Source organism: Crinia signifera, chromosome 1, assembly GCF_055691185.1.
Source record: "Crinia signifera chromosome 1, ASM5569118v1, whole genome shotgun sequence".
NCBI classification, from domain to species: domain Eukaryota; kingdom Metazoa; phylum Chordata; class Amphibia; order Anura; family Myobatrachidae; genus Crinia; species Crinia signifera.
The window spans coordinates 4,100,333-4,117,805 of record NC_139217.1 but is presented as its reverse complement, the minus strand read 5'-3'; the positions used below and the strand labels follow the sequence as shown (position 1 = coordinate 4,117,805).

Below are 17,473 nucleotides of genomic sequence, written 5' to 3'. Positions count from 1 at the left end.
ACCATGTATCTGTTCTCCCTGGTGAGTTACTGGATGCACCATGTATCTGTTCTCCCTGGTGAGTTACTGGATGTACCATGTATCTGTTCTCCCCGGTGTGTTGCTGGATGTTCCATGTATCTATTCTCCCTGGTGAATTCCTGGATGTTCCATGTATCTGTTCTCCCTGGTCTGTTACTGGATGTTCCATGTATCTGTTCTCCCTGGTCTGTTACTGGATGTACCATGTATCTGTTCTCCCTGGTGAGTTACTGGATGTACCATGTATCTGTTCTCCCTGGTGAGTTACTGGATGTACCATATATCTGTTCTCCCTGGTGTGTTACTGGATGTTCCATGTGTCTGTTCTCCCTGGTGAGTTACTGGATGTACCATGTATCTGTTCTCCCTGGTGAGTTACTGGATGTACCATGTATCTGTTCTCCCTGGTGAGTTACTGGATGTACCATGTATCTGTTCTCCCTGGTGAGTTACGGAATGTACCATGTGTCTGTTCTCCCTGGTGAGTTACTGGATGTACCATGTATCTGTTCTCCCTGGTGAGTTACTGGATGTACCATGTATCTGTTCTCCCTGGTGAGTTACTGGATGTACCATGTATCTGTTCTCCCTGGTGAGTTACTGGATGTTCCATGTATCTATTCTCCCTGGTGTGTTGCTGGATGTTCCATGGATCTGTTCTCCCCGGTGAGTTACGGGATGTTCCATGTATCTGTTCTCCATGGTGTGTTACTGGATGTACCATGTATCCGTTTTCCCTGGTCTGTTACTGGATGTTCCATGCATCTGTTCTCCCTGGTGAGTTACTGGATGTACCATGTATCTGTTCTCCCCGGTGAGTTACTGGATGTACCATGTATCTGTTCTCCCCGGTGTGTTACTGGATGTACCATGTATCTGTTCTCCCTAGTGTGTTGCTGGATGTTCCATGTATCTGTTCTCCCTGGTGAGTTACTGGATGTACCATGTATCTGTTCTCCCCGGTGTTACTGGATGTACCATGTATCTGTTCTCCCTGGTGAGTTACTGGATGTACCATGTATCTATTCTCCCTGGTGAGTTCCTGGATGTTCCATGTATCTATTCTCCCTGGTGAGTTCCTGGATGTTCCATGTATCTGTTCTCCCTGGTCTGTTACTGGATGTTCCATGTATCTGTTCTCCCTGGTGAACTACTGGATGTACCATGTATCTGTTCTCCCTGGTGAGTTACTGGATGTACCATGTATCTGTTCTCCCTGGTGTGTTACTGGATGTTCCATGTGTCTGTTCTCCCTGGTGAGTTACTGGATGTACCATGTATCTGTTCACCCTGGTGAGTTACTGGATGTACCATGTATCTCTTCTCCCTGGTGAGTTACTGGATGTACCATGTATCTGTTCTCCCTGGTGAGTTACTGGATGTACCATGTATCTGTTCTCCCTGGTGAGTTACTGGATGTACCATGTATCTGTTCTCCCTGGTGAGTTACTGGATGTACCATGTATCTGTTCTCCCTGGTGAGTTACTGGATGTACCATGTATCTGTTCTCCCTGGTGAGTTACTGGATGTACCATGTATCTGTTCTCCCCGGTGTGTTGCTGGATGTTCCATGTATCTATTCTCCCTGGTGAGTTCCTGGATGTTCCATGTATCTGTTCTCCCTGGTCTGTTACTGGATGTTCCATGTATCTGTTCTCCCTGGTCTGTTACTGGATGTTCCATGTATCTGTTCTCCCTGGTCTGTTACTGTATGTTCCATGTATCTGTTCTCCCTGGTGAGTTACTGGATGTACCATGTATCTGTTCTCCCTGGTGAGTTACTGGATGTACCATGTATCTGTTCTCCCTGGTGTGTTACTGGATGTTCCATGTGTCTGTTCTCCCTGGTGAGTTACTGGATGTACCATGTATCTGTTCTCCCTGGTGAGTTACTGGATGTACCATGTATCTGTTCTCCCTGGTGAGTTACTGGATGTACCATGTATCTGTTCTCCCTGGTGAGTTACGGAATGTACCATGTGTCTGTTCTCCCTGGTGAGTTACTGGATGTACCATGTATCTGTTCTCCCTGGTGAGTTACTGGATGTACCATGTATCTGTTCTCCCTGGTGAGTTACTGGATGTACCATGTATCTGTTCTCCCTGGTGAGTTACTGGATGTACCATGTATCTGTTCTCCCTGGTGAGTTACTGGATGTACCATGTATCTGTTCTCCCTGGTGAGTTACTGGATGTTCCATGTATCTATTCTCCCTGGTGTGTTGCTGGATGTTCCATGGATCTGTTCTCCCCGGTGAGTTACGGGATGTTCCATGTATCTATTCTCCCTGGTGTGTTGCTGGATGTTCCATGGATCTGTTCTCCCCGGTGAGTTACGGGATGTTCCATGTATCTGTTCTCCATGGTGTGTTACTGGATGTACCATGTATCCGTTTTCCCTGGTCTGTTACTGGATGTACCATGTATCTGTTCTCCCCGGTGTGTTGCTGGATGTTCCATGTATCTGTTCTCCCTGGTGAGTTACTGGATGTACCATGTATCTGTTCTCCCCGGTGTGTTACTGGATGTACCATGTATCTGTTCTCCCTGGTGAGTTACTGGATGTACCATGTATCTATTCTCCCTGGTGAGTTCCTGGATGTTCCATGTATCTGTTCTCCCTGGTCTGTTACTGGATGTTCCATGTATCTGTTCTCCCTGGTGAGTTACTGGATGTACCATGTGTCTGTTCTCCCTGGTGAGTTACTGGATGTACCATGTATCTGTTCTCCCTGGTGTGTTACTGGATGTTCCATGTGTCTGTTATCCCTGGTGAGTTACTGGATGTACCATGTATCTGTTCTCCCTGGTGAGTTACTGGATGTACCATGTATCTGTTCTCCCTGGTGAGTTACTGGATGTACCATGTATCTGTTCTCCCTGGTGAGTTACTGGATGTACCATGTATCTGTTCTCCCTGGTGAGTTACTGGATGTTCCATGTATCTATTCTCCCTGGTGAGTTCCTGGATGTTCCATGTATCTGTTCTCCCTGGTCTGTTACTGGATGTTCCATGTATCTGTTCTCCCTGGTCTGTTACTGGATGTTCCATGTATCTGTTCTCCCTGGTCTGTTACTGAATGTTCCATGTATCTGTTCTCCCTGGTGAGTTACTGGATGTACCATGTATCTGTTCTCCCTGGTGAGTTACTGGATGTACCATGTATCTGTTCTCCCTGGTGTGTTACTGAATGTTACATGTGTCTGTTCTCCCTGGTGAGTTACTGGATGTACCATGTATCTGTTCTCCCTGGTGAGTTACTGGATGTACCATGTATCTGTTCTCCCTGGTGAGTTACTGGATGTACCATGTATCTGTTCTCCCTGGTGAGTTACTGGATGTACCATGTATCTGTTCTCCCTGGTGAGTTACTGGATGTACCATGTATCTGTTCTCCCTGGTGAGTTACTGGATGTACCATGTATCTGTTCTCCCTGGTGAGTTACTGGATGTACCATGTATCTGTTCTCCCTGGTGAGTTACTGGATGTTCCATGTGTCTGTTCTCCCTGGTGAGTTACTGGATGTACCATGTATCTGTTCTCCCTGGTGAGTTACTGGATGTACCATGTATCTGTTCTCCCTGGTGAGTTACTGGATGTACCATGTATCTGTTCTCCATGGTGTGTTACTGGATGTACCATGTATCCGTTCTCCCTGGTCTGTTACTGGATGTACCATGTATCTGTTCTCCCTGGTGAGTTCCTGGATGTACCATGTATCTGTTCTCCCCGGTGTGTTACTGGATGTACCATGTATCTATTCTCCCTGGTGAGTTCCTGGATGTTCCATGTATCACCTGCTGCCTCTGACTCTCGATATATTGTGGTGACTCTGGGAGACTCATTTCATTGTCCAAGGCTTTGATTCTAGCCGATCTCATCAATCGACAAAAAAAACCACAGTATAAAATATTACCAATAACATCAATAACAACTGGTAGCGACAGTGGTAATGCACAGGGTTACTGTATTTCATTCACGAGCAGATCCTGGACATACTGTACTGCTTAGAGAAGATTGTATGGTCCTCCTCCCTGTACAAAGCAGCTATCCTCACAAATGTGTCTGATGAAGTGGTCAGATATCTGGTGAAACGCATCGTAGGATTATGCTATGGGTCAACTATTGTCTGTCAAAAGCAAGCTATACAATAGTGTTATTATTGAATGGACTGTTTTCTACTTTTATTAAACAATATACAGTAAAGAATCCAGAGCGCAAGAGAAAACCTATTGTAGGTGACATCACAACGTCCGCTAGATGTCTCTCGTTGGCCGAGATTTAATAGAGTGCGATATTTAGACTTACGCAGTTTTTTTTTTTTTTTTTTTTTAAATGGCCGAATTCACATTTTCATGACTGAATATCGCACCATATCACATTTTTTCCGTACATTTGCATCTCACTAAATAGTCTGTTTTTTTTTTTTTTTTTTATCCTGATATTGGAAAATGCGATAATGTGCGATTTTAGAACCTTACTAAAAATCACAGCCCACTTAGTATCACCCATTGTGTCTTAGTGAAGGAATCCCCTCCACATGTATCCTGTTCTTCCCATAGTAACGTATTTAGCTGAGCAGGATGTTCTGTGGTTGGGGTATGAGTGTTGTGTGCGAGCTCCTGTCCCCATGTCAGCTGTACTCATGCTCAGTCCTTCTTCTGCCCTTGTAGAGTGTCCTCCGCTGGGACTGGAGTCTCTGAGGGTGACTGACCAGCAGCTGAGAGCTTCCAGCATTAAACGCTATGGCCTGGGCTCCCACCGAGGACGTCTCAACATACAGGTGGGAAAGAGCCACTGACAGGCCACGGTTCTGACTCATGCATTTCTCCATACGTGTACCAGTCACTGCACAGACCTGTCCTCAGATACCGCCTCCAGGACTCTCCAGATACCGCCTCTAGGACTCTCCAGATACCGTCTCCAGGACTCTCTATTCCATTGCTGGAAGTATACTGAGAACAGAACAATGTATCCCACACTGAGAGGGAAATGTGACCTAATGTAGTGTAGCCTCTCGTTCTGTGTCCTTATATCAGTGGTTCCTCATGTGCAGAATATCCCAGAGAGTGTATCTGGCAGAGTAATGAGACAGGGGCTCCGTAGTTGGCATGTGGCACAGCGGGTCTGCACTTGCCTGGGCTTGTTGGATAAATAATCACATTTGCCAATGCCAGTACTGTAGTATTTCTGTTATTATATATTACACAGCACTTACAGTACAGGTCACTGTCTCACGTGGTCACTTACAGTACAGGTCACTGTCTCACATGGGCACTTACAGTACAGGTCACTGTCTCACATGGGCACTTACAGTACAGGTCACTGTCAATCATGGGCACTTACAGTACAGGTCACTGTCTCACATGGGCACTTAGAGTACAGGTCACTGTCTCACGTGGTCACTTACGGTACAGGTCACTGTCTCACATGGGCACTTACGGTACAGGTCACTGTCTCACATGGGTACTTACAGTACAGGTCACTGTCTCACATGGGTACTTACAGTACAGGTCACTGTCTCACATGGGCACTTACAGTACAGGTCACTATCTCACATGGGCACTTACAGTACAGGTCACTGTCTCACATGGGCACTTACAGTACAGGTCACTGTCTCACATGGGTACTTACAGTACAGGTCACTGTCTCACATGGGTACTTACAGTACAGGTCACTGTCTCACATGGGCACTTACAGTACAGGTCACTGTCTCACATGGGCACTTACGGTACAGGTCACTGTCTCACATGGGCTCTTAGAGTACAGGTCACTGTCTCACATGGGCACTTACAGTACAGGTCACTGTCTCACATGGGCACTTACAGTACAGGTCACTGTCTCATATGGGCACTTACAGTACAGGTCACTGTCTCACATGGGCACTTACAGTACAGGTCACTGTCTCACATGGGCACTTACAGTACAGGTCACTGTCTCACATGGGTACTTACAGTACAGGTCACTGTCTCACATGGGCACTTACAGTACAGGTCACTGTCTCACATGGGCACTTACGGTACAGGTCACTATCTCACATGGGTACTTACGGTACAGGTCACTATCTCACATGGGCACTTACGGTACAGGTCACTGTCTCACATGGTCACTTACAGTACAGGTCACTGTCTCACATGGGCACTTACAGTACAGGTCACTGTCTCACATCTGTACAGTACATGTCACTGTCTCACATCGGTACAGTACAGGTCACTGTCTCACATCGGTACGGTACAGGTCACTGTCTCACATCTGTACGGTACAGATCACTGTCTCACATGGGCACTTACAGTACAGGTCACTGTCTCACATGGGCACTTACAGTACAGGTCACTGTCTCACATGGGTACTTACAGTACAGATCACTGTCTCACATGGATACTTACATTACAAGTCACTGTCTCACATGGGTACTTACAGTACAGGTCACTGTCTCACATGGTCACTTACAGTACAGGTCACTGTCTCACATGGGCACTTACAGTACAGGTCACTGTCTCACATGGTTACTTACAGTACAGGTCATTGTCTCACATGGGTACTTACAGTACAGGTCACTGTCTCACATTGGCACTTACAGTACAAGTCACTGTCTCACATGGGTACTTACAGTACAGGTCACTGTCTCATGTCAGTACGGTACAGGTCACTGTCTCACATGGGTACAGTGCAGGTGACTGTCTCACATCGGTACAGTACAGGTCACTGTCTCACATCGGTTCGGTACAGGTGACTGTCTCACATGGGTACTTACAGTACAGGTCACTGTCTCACATGGGCACTTACAGTACAGGTCACTGTCTCACATGGGCACTTACAGTACAGGTCACTGTCTCACATGGGCACTTACAGTACAGGTCACTGTCTCACATGGGTACTTACAGTACAGGTCACTGTCTCACATGGGTACTTACAGTACAGGTCACTGTCTCACATGGTCACTTACAGTACAGGTCACTGTCTCACATGGGTACTTACAGTACAGGTCACTGTCTCACATGGGTACTTACAGTACAGGTCACTGTCTCACATGGACACTTACAGTACAGGTCACTGTCTCACATGGGCACTTACAGTACAGGTCACTGTCTCACATGGGCACTTACAGTACAGGTCACTGTCTCACATGGGCACTTACAGTACAGGTCACTGTCTCACATGGGCACTTACAGTACAGGTCACTTTCTCACATGGGCACTTACAGTACAGGTCACTGTCTCACATGGGTACTTACGATACTGGTCTCTGTCTCACATGGGCACTTACGGTACAGGTCACTGTCTCACATGGGCACTTACGGTACACGTCACTGTCTCACATGGGTACTTACGGTACACGTCACTGTCTCACATGGGCACTTACGGTACAGGTAACTGTCTCACATGGGTACTTACGGTACAGGTCACTATCTCACATGGGCACTTACGGTACAGGTCGCTGTCTCACATGGGTACTTACAGTACAGGTCACTGTCTCACATGGGCACTTACAGTACAGGTCACTGTCTCACATGGGCACTTACAGTACAGGTCACTGTCTCACATGGGTACTTACAGTACAGGTCACTGTCTCACATGGGCACTTACAGTACAGGTCACTGTCTCACATGGGTACTTACAGTACAAGTCACTGTCTCACATGGGTACTTACAGTACAGGTCACTGTCTCACATCTGTACAGTATAGATCACTGTCTCACATGGGCACTTACAGTACAAGTCACTGTCTCACATGGGTACTTACAGTACAGGTCACTGTCTCATGTCAGTATGGTACAGGTCACTGTCTCACATCGGTACGGTACGGGTGACTGTATCACATCGGCACGGTACAGGTGACTGTATCACATTGGTACGGTACAGGTCACTGTCTCACATCGGTACGGTGCAGGTCACTGTCTCACATCGGTACGATACAGGTCACTGTCTCACATCGGTACGGTACAGGTGACTGTCTCACATCGGTACGGTACAGGACAGTGTCTCACATCGGTACGGTATAAGTGACTGTATCACATCGGTATAGTACAGGTCACTGTCTCACATCGGTACGGTACAGGTCACTGTCTCACATCGGTACGGTACAGGTGACTGTCTCACATGGGTACGGTACAGGTGACTGTCTCACATCTGTACGGTACAGATCACTGTCTCACATGGGTACTTACAGTACAGGTAACTGTCTCACATGGGTACTTACAGTACAAGTCACTGTCTCACATGGGTACTTACAGTACAGGTCACTGTCTCACATGGGTACTTACAGTACAGGTCACTGTCTCACATGGGTACAGTACAGGTGACTGTCTCACATCGGTACGGTACAGGTCACTGTCTCACATCGGTACGGTACAGGTGACTGTCTCACATCGGTACGGTACAGGTCACTGTCTCACATGGGTACGGTACATGTGACTGTCTCACATGGGTACGGTACAGGTCACTGTCTCACATGGGCACTTACGGTACAGGTCGCTGTCTCACATGGGTACTTACAGTACAGGTCACTGTCTCACATGGGCACTTACAGTACAGGTCACTGTCTCACATGGGCACTTACAGTACAGGTCACTGTCTCACATGGGTACTTACAGTACAGGTCACTGTCTCACATGGGCACTTACAGTACAGGTCACTGTCTCACATGGGTACTTACAGTACAAGTCACTGTCTCACATGGGTACTTACAGTACAGGTCACTGTCTCACATCTGTACAGTATAGATCACTGTCTCACATGGGCACTTACAGTACAAGTCACTGTCTCACATGGGTACTTACAGTACAGGTCACTGTCTCATGTCAGTATGGTACAGGTCACTGTCTCACATCGGTACGGTACGGGTGACTGTATCACATCGGCACGGTACAGGTGACTGTATCACATTGGTACGGTACAGGTCACTGTCTCACATCGGTACGGTGCAGGTCACTGTCTCACATCGGTACGATACAGGTCACTGTCTCACATCGGTACGGTACAGGTGACTGTCTCACATCGGTACGGTACAGGACAGTGTCTCACATCGGTACGGTATAAGTGACTGTATCACATCGGTATAGTACAGGTCACTGTCTCACATCGGTACGGTACAGGTCACTGTCTCACATCGGTACGGTACAGGTGACTGTCTCACATGGGTACGGTACAGGTGACTGTCTCACATCTGTACGGTACAGATCACTGTCTCACATGGGTACTTACAGTACAGGTAACTGTCTCACATGGGTACTTACAGTACAAGTCACTGTCTCACATGGGTACTTACAGTACAGGTCACTGTCTCACATGGGTACTTACAGTACAGGTCACTGTCTCACATGGGTACAGTACAGGTGACTGTCTCACATCGGTACGGTACAGGTCACTGTCTCACATCGGTACGGTACAGGTGACTGTCTCACATCGGTACGGTACAGGTCACTGTCTCACATGGGTACGGTACATGTGACTGTCTCACATGGGTACGGTACAGGTCACTGTCTCACATGGGTACGGTACAGGTCATTGTCTCACATCGGTACGGTACAGGTGACTGTCTCACATCGGTACGGTACAGGACACTGTCTCACATCGGTACGGTACAGGTCACTGTCTCACATGGGTACGGTACAGGTCACTGTCTCACATGGGTACGGTACAGGTGACTGTCTCACATCGGTACGGTACAGGTGACTGTCTCACATCGGTACAGTACAGGTGACTGTCTCACATCGGTACGGTACAGGTGACTGTCTCACATCGGTACGGTACAGGTGACTGTCTCACATCGGTACGGTACAGGTCACTGTCTCACATGGGTACGGTACAGGTCACTGTCTCACATGGGTACGGTACAGGTCACTGTCTCACATGGGTACGGTACAGGTCACTGTCTCACATGGGTACAGTACAGGTCATTGTCTCACATCGGTACAGTACAGGTCACTGTCTCACATGGGTACGGTACAGGACACTGTCTCACATCGGTACGGTACAGGACACTGTCTCACATGGGTACGGTACAGGTGACTGTCTCACATGGGTACGGTACAGGTGACTGTCTCACATGGGTACGGTACAGGTGACTGTCTCACATGGGTACGGTACAGGTGACTGTCTCACATGGGTACGGTACAGGTCACTGTCTCACATGGGTACGGTACAGGTCACTGTCTCACATGGGTACGGTACAGGTCACTGTCTCACATGGGTACGGTACAGGTCACTGTCTCACATCGGTACGGTACAGGACACTGTCTCACATCGGTATGGTACAGATCACTGTCTCACATGGGTACGGTACAGCTGACTGGCTCACATGGATACGGTACATGTGACTTTATCACATGGGTACGGTACAGGTGACTGTCTCACATGGGTATGGTACAGGTCACTGTCTCACATGGGTACGGTACAGGTCACTGTATCACATCGGTACGGTACAGGTGACTGTCTCACACTGGTACGGTACAGGTCACTGTCTCACATGGGTACGGTACAGGTCACTGTCTCACATCGGTACGGTACAGGACACTGTCTCACATCGGTACGGTACAGGTCACTGTCTCACATGGGTACGGTACAGGTCACTGTCTCACATCGGTACGGTACAGGTGACTGTATCACATGGGTACTGTACAGGTCACTGTATCACATCGGTACGGTACAGGTGACTGTCTCACACTGGTACGGTACAGGTCACTGTCTCACATGGGTACGGTACAGGTCACTGTCTCACATCGGTACGGTACAGGTGACTGTAACACATCGGTACGGTATAGGTGACTGTCTCACAGAGGTACGGTACAGGTGACTGTCTCACATCGGTACGGTACAGGACACTGTCTCACATCGGTACGGTACAGATCACTGTCTCACATCGGTACGGTACAGCTGACTGTCTCACATGGGTACGGTACATTTGACTGTCTCACATCGGTACGGTACAGGTGACTGTCTCACATCGGTACGGTACAGGTGACTGTAACACATCGGTACGGTATAGGTGACTGTCTCACAGCGGTACGGTACAGGTGACTGTCTCACATCGGTACGGTACAGGTGACTGTCTCACATCGGTACGGTACAGGTCACTGTCTCACATGGGTACGGTACAGGTGACTGTCTCACATCGGTACGGTACAGGTGACTGTCTCACATCGGTATGGTACAGGTGACTGTATCACATCGGTACGGTACAGTTGACTGTCTCACATCGGTACGGTACAGGTCACTGTCTCATACCGGCTCCGGGCCGTCTCCTTTGGTAATAATGGCATTGGTTACACCGGGCTATGGGATTATGTTGCGGCCTGCCATGTGTTGGCTTGTGGTGCGTCCTGTTATAACACAATAGGTTATACCACACCGATGCCATAGCTGCAGACAGAGTCACCCAGGAGTCATTATACTAACGATGTCTCATCTATTTCTGACTCCCTCAGTCCGGGATCTATGACGATGATTTCTATGATGGCGCCTGGTGTGCCGAGGAGAAGAACAAGAACCAGTGGTTTGAGGTGGATGCCAGGCGGCTCACTCGCTTCACCGGGGTCATCACGCAGGGCAAGAACTCAATATGGACGTGAGTACGGGCGCTGTGGCCGGACACAAAGGTTTATTGTGGAGATTATATTTCAGAGATGGTCCTGAGTGTTTGCATACATGGTGGGGCCCCTACATGTGCTGCACGTGTCCAGCATTGTCCTACACAGGTCCCCTGTCTGTGGGGTGGGGGGTGCGTGGGGCTAGACAGCAGTGTGGACGTGCGTGTGTCGCCCCCATTCTGTGCATCTTCCGATGTAGATCTCTTGGGCCCGGCTACTGAGCTGCGAGGACCTGAGGCTTCCCCACATGGCCACTGGTCTCGGAGGTGACCCAGAGCTGCCTGATGCAGTACTCGGATCTGTGATGCCGGCAGTAGATGTCGTCTCCCCTCTGAGACACACCCAGCGGCAGCAGCTTGTTATTGCGCTCCACCTCTGAATCAGGCCCCTGTGTCCTCATCAATGTCTATAGATTGCTAATTTTTTTTTATTTTCAAGACAAATGTCATAAAATGAGCAATAAACAGAGACAGCGCCTCGGGGAGATGTACGGTATTGTGCCTGTCATGTACATTCTATACAGTGCTAGGTCGCAGCTGATTGGATGCTGAAATGTAATAGGATGAGAGACTCACAAAGTGAGAGATTTGGTAAGAAATCTCCAGTTTTTCTAAAGCGGCAATCATTTACTGTACACTGCAAAATGTAAAAACCTGGAGATTTCTCACCAAATCTCTCACTTTCCGATTCTCTCACTTTCCGAATCTCTCACTTTCCGAATCTCTCACTTTCCGAATCTCTCACTTTCCGAATCTCTCACTTTCCGATTCTCTCACTTTCCGAATCTCTCACTTTCCGAATCTCTCACTTTCCGAATCTCTCACTTTCCGATTCTCTCACTTTCCGATTCTCTCACCCTATTACATTTCACCCATAATGGCTATATCGTTCTGGCTGAATAGAGGCACTTGGTATAACCATTCGCAAAGCAATAATGAATCGCGTTGGGAATTCGCACAGCAGCGGTCAGGTCTGATTTAACGTTCAAAGCCTGTCCGCACTCTAAGATATCTAAAGTCTCATACCCACCATTCGCACATCCGTCACCATTAATCTGTAGAATATATGCTGGCGAGCAGGGCCCTCCTACCTCTATGGGGTGTGTTCAGTGGTAAATGGCGAGCAGTGCCGATAGCACCACCACTATATTCAACTGACCCCCCTTCACTCACCAATTCCACATTGCTGGGTGGAATCATCAACTGCGGACATCAAAATGGTGAGGTTCGCTGCTGTCCGCAGTGGGCTTGCTGCATTTGCGGTGAACCTTGCCGTTCCAGGGAATCCGCGCCATCCTCTGACGGTGAGGATTTCCCCAGAAGGTTGAATACAGCGAGCAGTCGTACAATCCTCCCATTGAACACCGCCCTATGACTGTCTATTACCCAGTTTGGTTTTATCACTGTTGTTTCCATTTGTTAGATATCATTACTAACCCTCCTTCTCACCAGTCCTTCTTGCCTTGCAGAGATGACTGGGTGACGTCGTACAAAGTCCAGGTCAGCAATGACACCCACGTATGGAGGACCTCCAAGAACGGGACAGAAGATGTGGTGAGGCCATTGTGTCCTACTCTATCTGTATCTTTATGTGGTGTGTAACCAGAGCCATAGCGAGCACACATGCTGGGCCTATACTAGGCATCCCTTCCTGCACCGGGCGCCCCTCCCGCCACCAGGCGCCCCTCCCGCCACCAGGCGCCCCTCCCGCCACCGGGCATCCCTCCCCGCACCTTGCGTCCCTCCCCGGGCGTCCCTCCCGCCACCGGGCCTCCCTCCCGCCACCGGGCCTCCCTCCCGGCACCTGGCTTACCTCCCGGCACCGGGCCTCCCTCCCCGCACCGGGCCTCCCTCCCCGCACCGGGCCTCCCTCCCCGCACAGGGCCTCCCTCCCCGCACCGGGAGTCCTTCCCCGCACCGGGCCTCCCTCCCCGCACCAGGCGTTCCTCTATGCCTCTCTGCACCTGGCGTCTCTCCCTGCACCTGGCGGTCCTCTATGCCTCTCTGCACCTGGCATCTCTCCCTGCACCTGGCATCCCTCCCTGCACCTGGCGTCCCTCCCTGCACCTGGCGTCCCTCCCTGCACCTGGCTTCCCTCCCCGCACCTGGCTTCCCTCCCCGCACCGGGCCTCCCTCCCCGCACCGCGCCTCCCTCCCCGCACCGGGCCTCCCTCCCCGCACCGCGCCTCCCTCCCCGCACCGCGCCTCCCTCCCCGCACCGCGCCTCCCTCCCCGCACCGGGCCTCCCTCTCCGCACCGGGCCTCCCTCCCCGCACCAGGCGTTCCTCTATGCCTCTCTGCACCTGGCGTCTCTCCCTGCACCTGGCGTCCCTCCCTGCACCTGGCGTTCCTCTATGCCTCTCTGCACCTGGCATCTCTCCCTGCACCTGGCGTCCCTCCCTGCACCTGGCTTCCCTCCCTCCAGCGGGCGTCCCTCCCTGCACAGTATTTTCTCATCAGCACCTGACATGAGCTTAGCGGCTGGTAAGAGACTGGTTTGGGGAAGTGTGTAATGTACAGAACCATAGGACCAGGGCGTAAGGTGGGCTGAGTGCTCCGTGTCTCCAGCTCGGCCGGGGTAATCCTGGCCCACGGAGACTCACATGATGGTGGCTTATTGCTGTGTCTTGGATGCCATGTAATTCTTAGACTGCTGATATTGGGGGTTATTAAGACCTGATCGCTGGGTTGCAATATCACAGGCCGGCTAGTTATGGAAGGAATGCGCATGTGTACGGATAACTGTAGGTATCACGAGGCCATCCAGCAATAAGAAAACAGCATCATTGTTAATCGCTGGCTGTTTGCAGGGTGATTGACAGGAAGCGGGGAATTTGGGTGTGGCAGAATGAAAGCAGAAGTGCCCAGGTGTATTCAGGGGTCTGTGATGTCATCTCCGGCCCCAATCAGCCGGTCTCTATCGCAGCCACCGACTAGGTCCTGGTTTACGGCCAATTCTAATTCAAATGTAACTCTCTCTGGTTTTGCCCATTTTGGGAACAAATTTGTACTACGATCAGATCTGAATAAGGGCCTATGTCCAGCCTGGACATCTGGAGGCCTGCGATCTGCCATTCTCAGTGCATTGATTATCAGCCTGTCACCTGTGCAACAAGCTCCAGAATACAATAGATCTGGCGCTTGTATAAAGTAACATCCCCTGTAGATGATCTAATACACGCCTATGGGCTACTGGCATTTCCCTGAGAGGGATCTAATCTGATCCCTCCCAGCACCACATACATCACCTGATACATGTCCAGATAACTGTACCGGGCACACACCAATGGTAACACACCAGTCCTACATTGCAGAGGACATACTTATAGTGAGAGGTGTCATGTGCGTGTATCACATTCACAATGCCATGCGCCATGCATCCCGCCACTGTGTCCTAGAACTAACACATGAGACTATGGGGAACCAGGAGACATAGGATGCTGAGGAACCCTTAATGAGTACAGTAGGATCTCACGGACTTCCTCAAGGCACCTGGTGTGATATCCCTCTGTCTTCTCACCACAAGTGTCTCTCCGGCCCCAGCCCATAGTGTCTCTCCGGCCCCAGCCCATAGTGTCTCTCCGGCCCCAGCCCATAGTGTCTCTCCGGCCCCAGCCCATAGTGTCTCTCCAGCCCCAGCCCATAGTGTCTCTCCGGCCCCAGCCCATAGTGTCTCTCCGGCCCCAGCCCATAGTGTCTCCCCAGCCCATAGTGTCTCTCCAGGCCCCAGCCCATAGTGTCTCTCCAGGCCCAGCCCATAGTGTCTCTCCAGCCCCAGCCCATAGTCTCTCTCCAGCCCATAGTGTCTCTCCGGCCCCAGCCCATAATGTCTCTCCAGCCCAGCTCATAGTGTCTCTCCAGCTGCAGCCCAGTGTCTCTCCAGCCCCAGCTCATAGTGTCTCTCCGGCCCCAACCCATAGTGTCTCTCCGGCCCCAGCCCCTAGTGTCTCTCCGGCTCCAGCCCAAAGTGTCTCTCCAGCCCATAGTCTCTCTCCAGCCCATAGTGTCTCTCCGGCCGCAGCCCGTAGTGTCTCTCCGGTCGCAGCCTGTAGTGTCTCTTTGGCCGCAGCCCATAGTGTCTCTCTGGCCGCAGCCCATAGTGTCTCTCCGGCCGCAGCCCATATTATTATTATTATTATTATTATTTTATTTATAAGGCGCCACAAGTGTTTTGCAGCGCCGTACAAAGGAACAATACAGGGAGACAAAACTTGGCATAACATTGAATAAATAACAAAAATACAGTACAAATAAAGAGCGCCACAGATCAATACACATTACAGCTTGGATATAAGTAGTGAGGACTCAATCAACATACAACTAGAGGCTTGATGCCAATGATGGAGATGAGTATGAAGATGGTCACTGAGTGTTGGAGTATAGGAGAGCTGTGAGTGAAATGTGAAGAGAAGTGGGCTCTGACAACAGGAGGGAAGAGGGCCCTACTCGGAGGAGCTTACAATCTAGTAGGAAGGGGAGACAGACAGATTACAAGAGGTGCCAGCAAGTGGGTGGTGGTTAGATAGCAGGATGTAAACAGGCAAGGGGTCGGAGAACCAGCTGGTTTATGCAGTGGAAGGGTACGCTTTGATGAATAGGTGAGTTTTCACCTGAAGCTTTGCAAGGTCGGGGAGAGTCTAATGGAGCGAGGGAGTGCGTTCCACTGAAGGGGTGCAACACGGTCAAACTCCTGTACTCTAGCATGGGAAGCAGTGATCAGGGTGGAGGAGAGACGACAGTCGTCAGCTGACCGTAGAGGGCGGGAGGGTGTATGAATGGAGATGAGGTTAGAGATATATGGAGCAATGGAATTAGAGATGGCCCTGTATGTGAGTGTGAGGTGTTTGAAGAGGATTCTGTAGGGGAATGGAAGCCAGTGCAGATTTTGTTGAAGGTGAGTAGCAGAATTGGAGCGGCGGGAGAGGAAGATAAGCCTGGCTGCAGCATTGAGGACAGATTGGAGAGGAGCCAGTTGGGATTGAGCGAGGCCGGTGAGAAGAGCATTACAGTAGTCAAGCCGTGAGATGACCAATGAGTGGATGATCAGCTTAGTTGCACTCTGTGAGAGAAAAGGCCTGATGCGAGCAATGTTGCGTAACTGGAACTGGCAAGAATGGGCCAGGGCTTGGATGTGGGGTGCAAAGGAGAGGGAGGAGTCAAGAGTGACACCCAGGCAGCGGAGTTGGGAAACTGGGGAGATGATGGTGTTGTTAACAGTGATAGAGATATTAGTAGGGGGCATAGCTCTGGGTGGGGGAAAGATAATAAGTTCGGTTTTGTCCATATTCAGCTTCAGAAATCGCTCAGACATCGAGGTAGAGATGGCAGCGAGGCAGTTGGAAACTTTAGAGAAAACAGTGGGGGACAGATCAGGAGAGGAGAGGTAGATTTGGGTGTCATCTGCATAGAGGTGATATTGGAAGCCAAAGGAGTTAATGAGTGCACCCAGAGAGGAGGTGTACAGAGAGAACAGAATGGGGCCAAGGACGGAACCCTGAGGGACCCCGACAGGAAGGATAGAAGGTGGTGAGGTAGAGCCAGAGGCAGAGACTGAGAAGGAACGGTTGAAGAGGTAAGAGGAAAACCAGTTGAAGACTGTGCCAGAGAGGCCAATGTTTTGGAGTGTGTGGAGGAGGAGAGGGTGATCCACAGTGTCAAAGGCAGCAGATAGGTCCAAAAGGATAAGCAGGGGGAAGTGACCCTTGGATTTGGCTGACAGCAGGTCATTGGTGACTTTCACTAGGGCAGTCTCAGTGGAATGTAGTGGGCGAAAGCCAGATTGAAGAGGATCTAGGATGGAGTGGTCAGACAGGTAGCTGGTGAGACGCCTGTAAACCAGCCGTTCTAGTATTTTAGAGGCAAAT

General features: G+C 50.1%; 1 protein-coding gene across 1 annotated transcript in view; it reads left to right on the top strand.

Annotated features, from left to right (window-relative positions):
• Positions 1-17,473, top strand: part of LOC146058550 (putative carboxypeptidase X1) — a 120,319-nt gene that overhangs the window by 61,959 nt on the left and 40,887 nt on the right. The window contains exons 3-5 of the mRNA XM_083170852.1: positions 4,698-4,807; positions 11,449-11,588; positions 13,079-13,163. Of these exons, the coding sequence (XP_083026978.1) occupies positions 4,698-4,807; positions 11,449-11,588; positions 13,079-13,163 (335 nt within the window). The remainder of the gene's footprint in view (positions 1-4,697; positions 4,808-11,448; positions 11,589-13,078; positions 13,164-17,473) is intronic.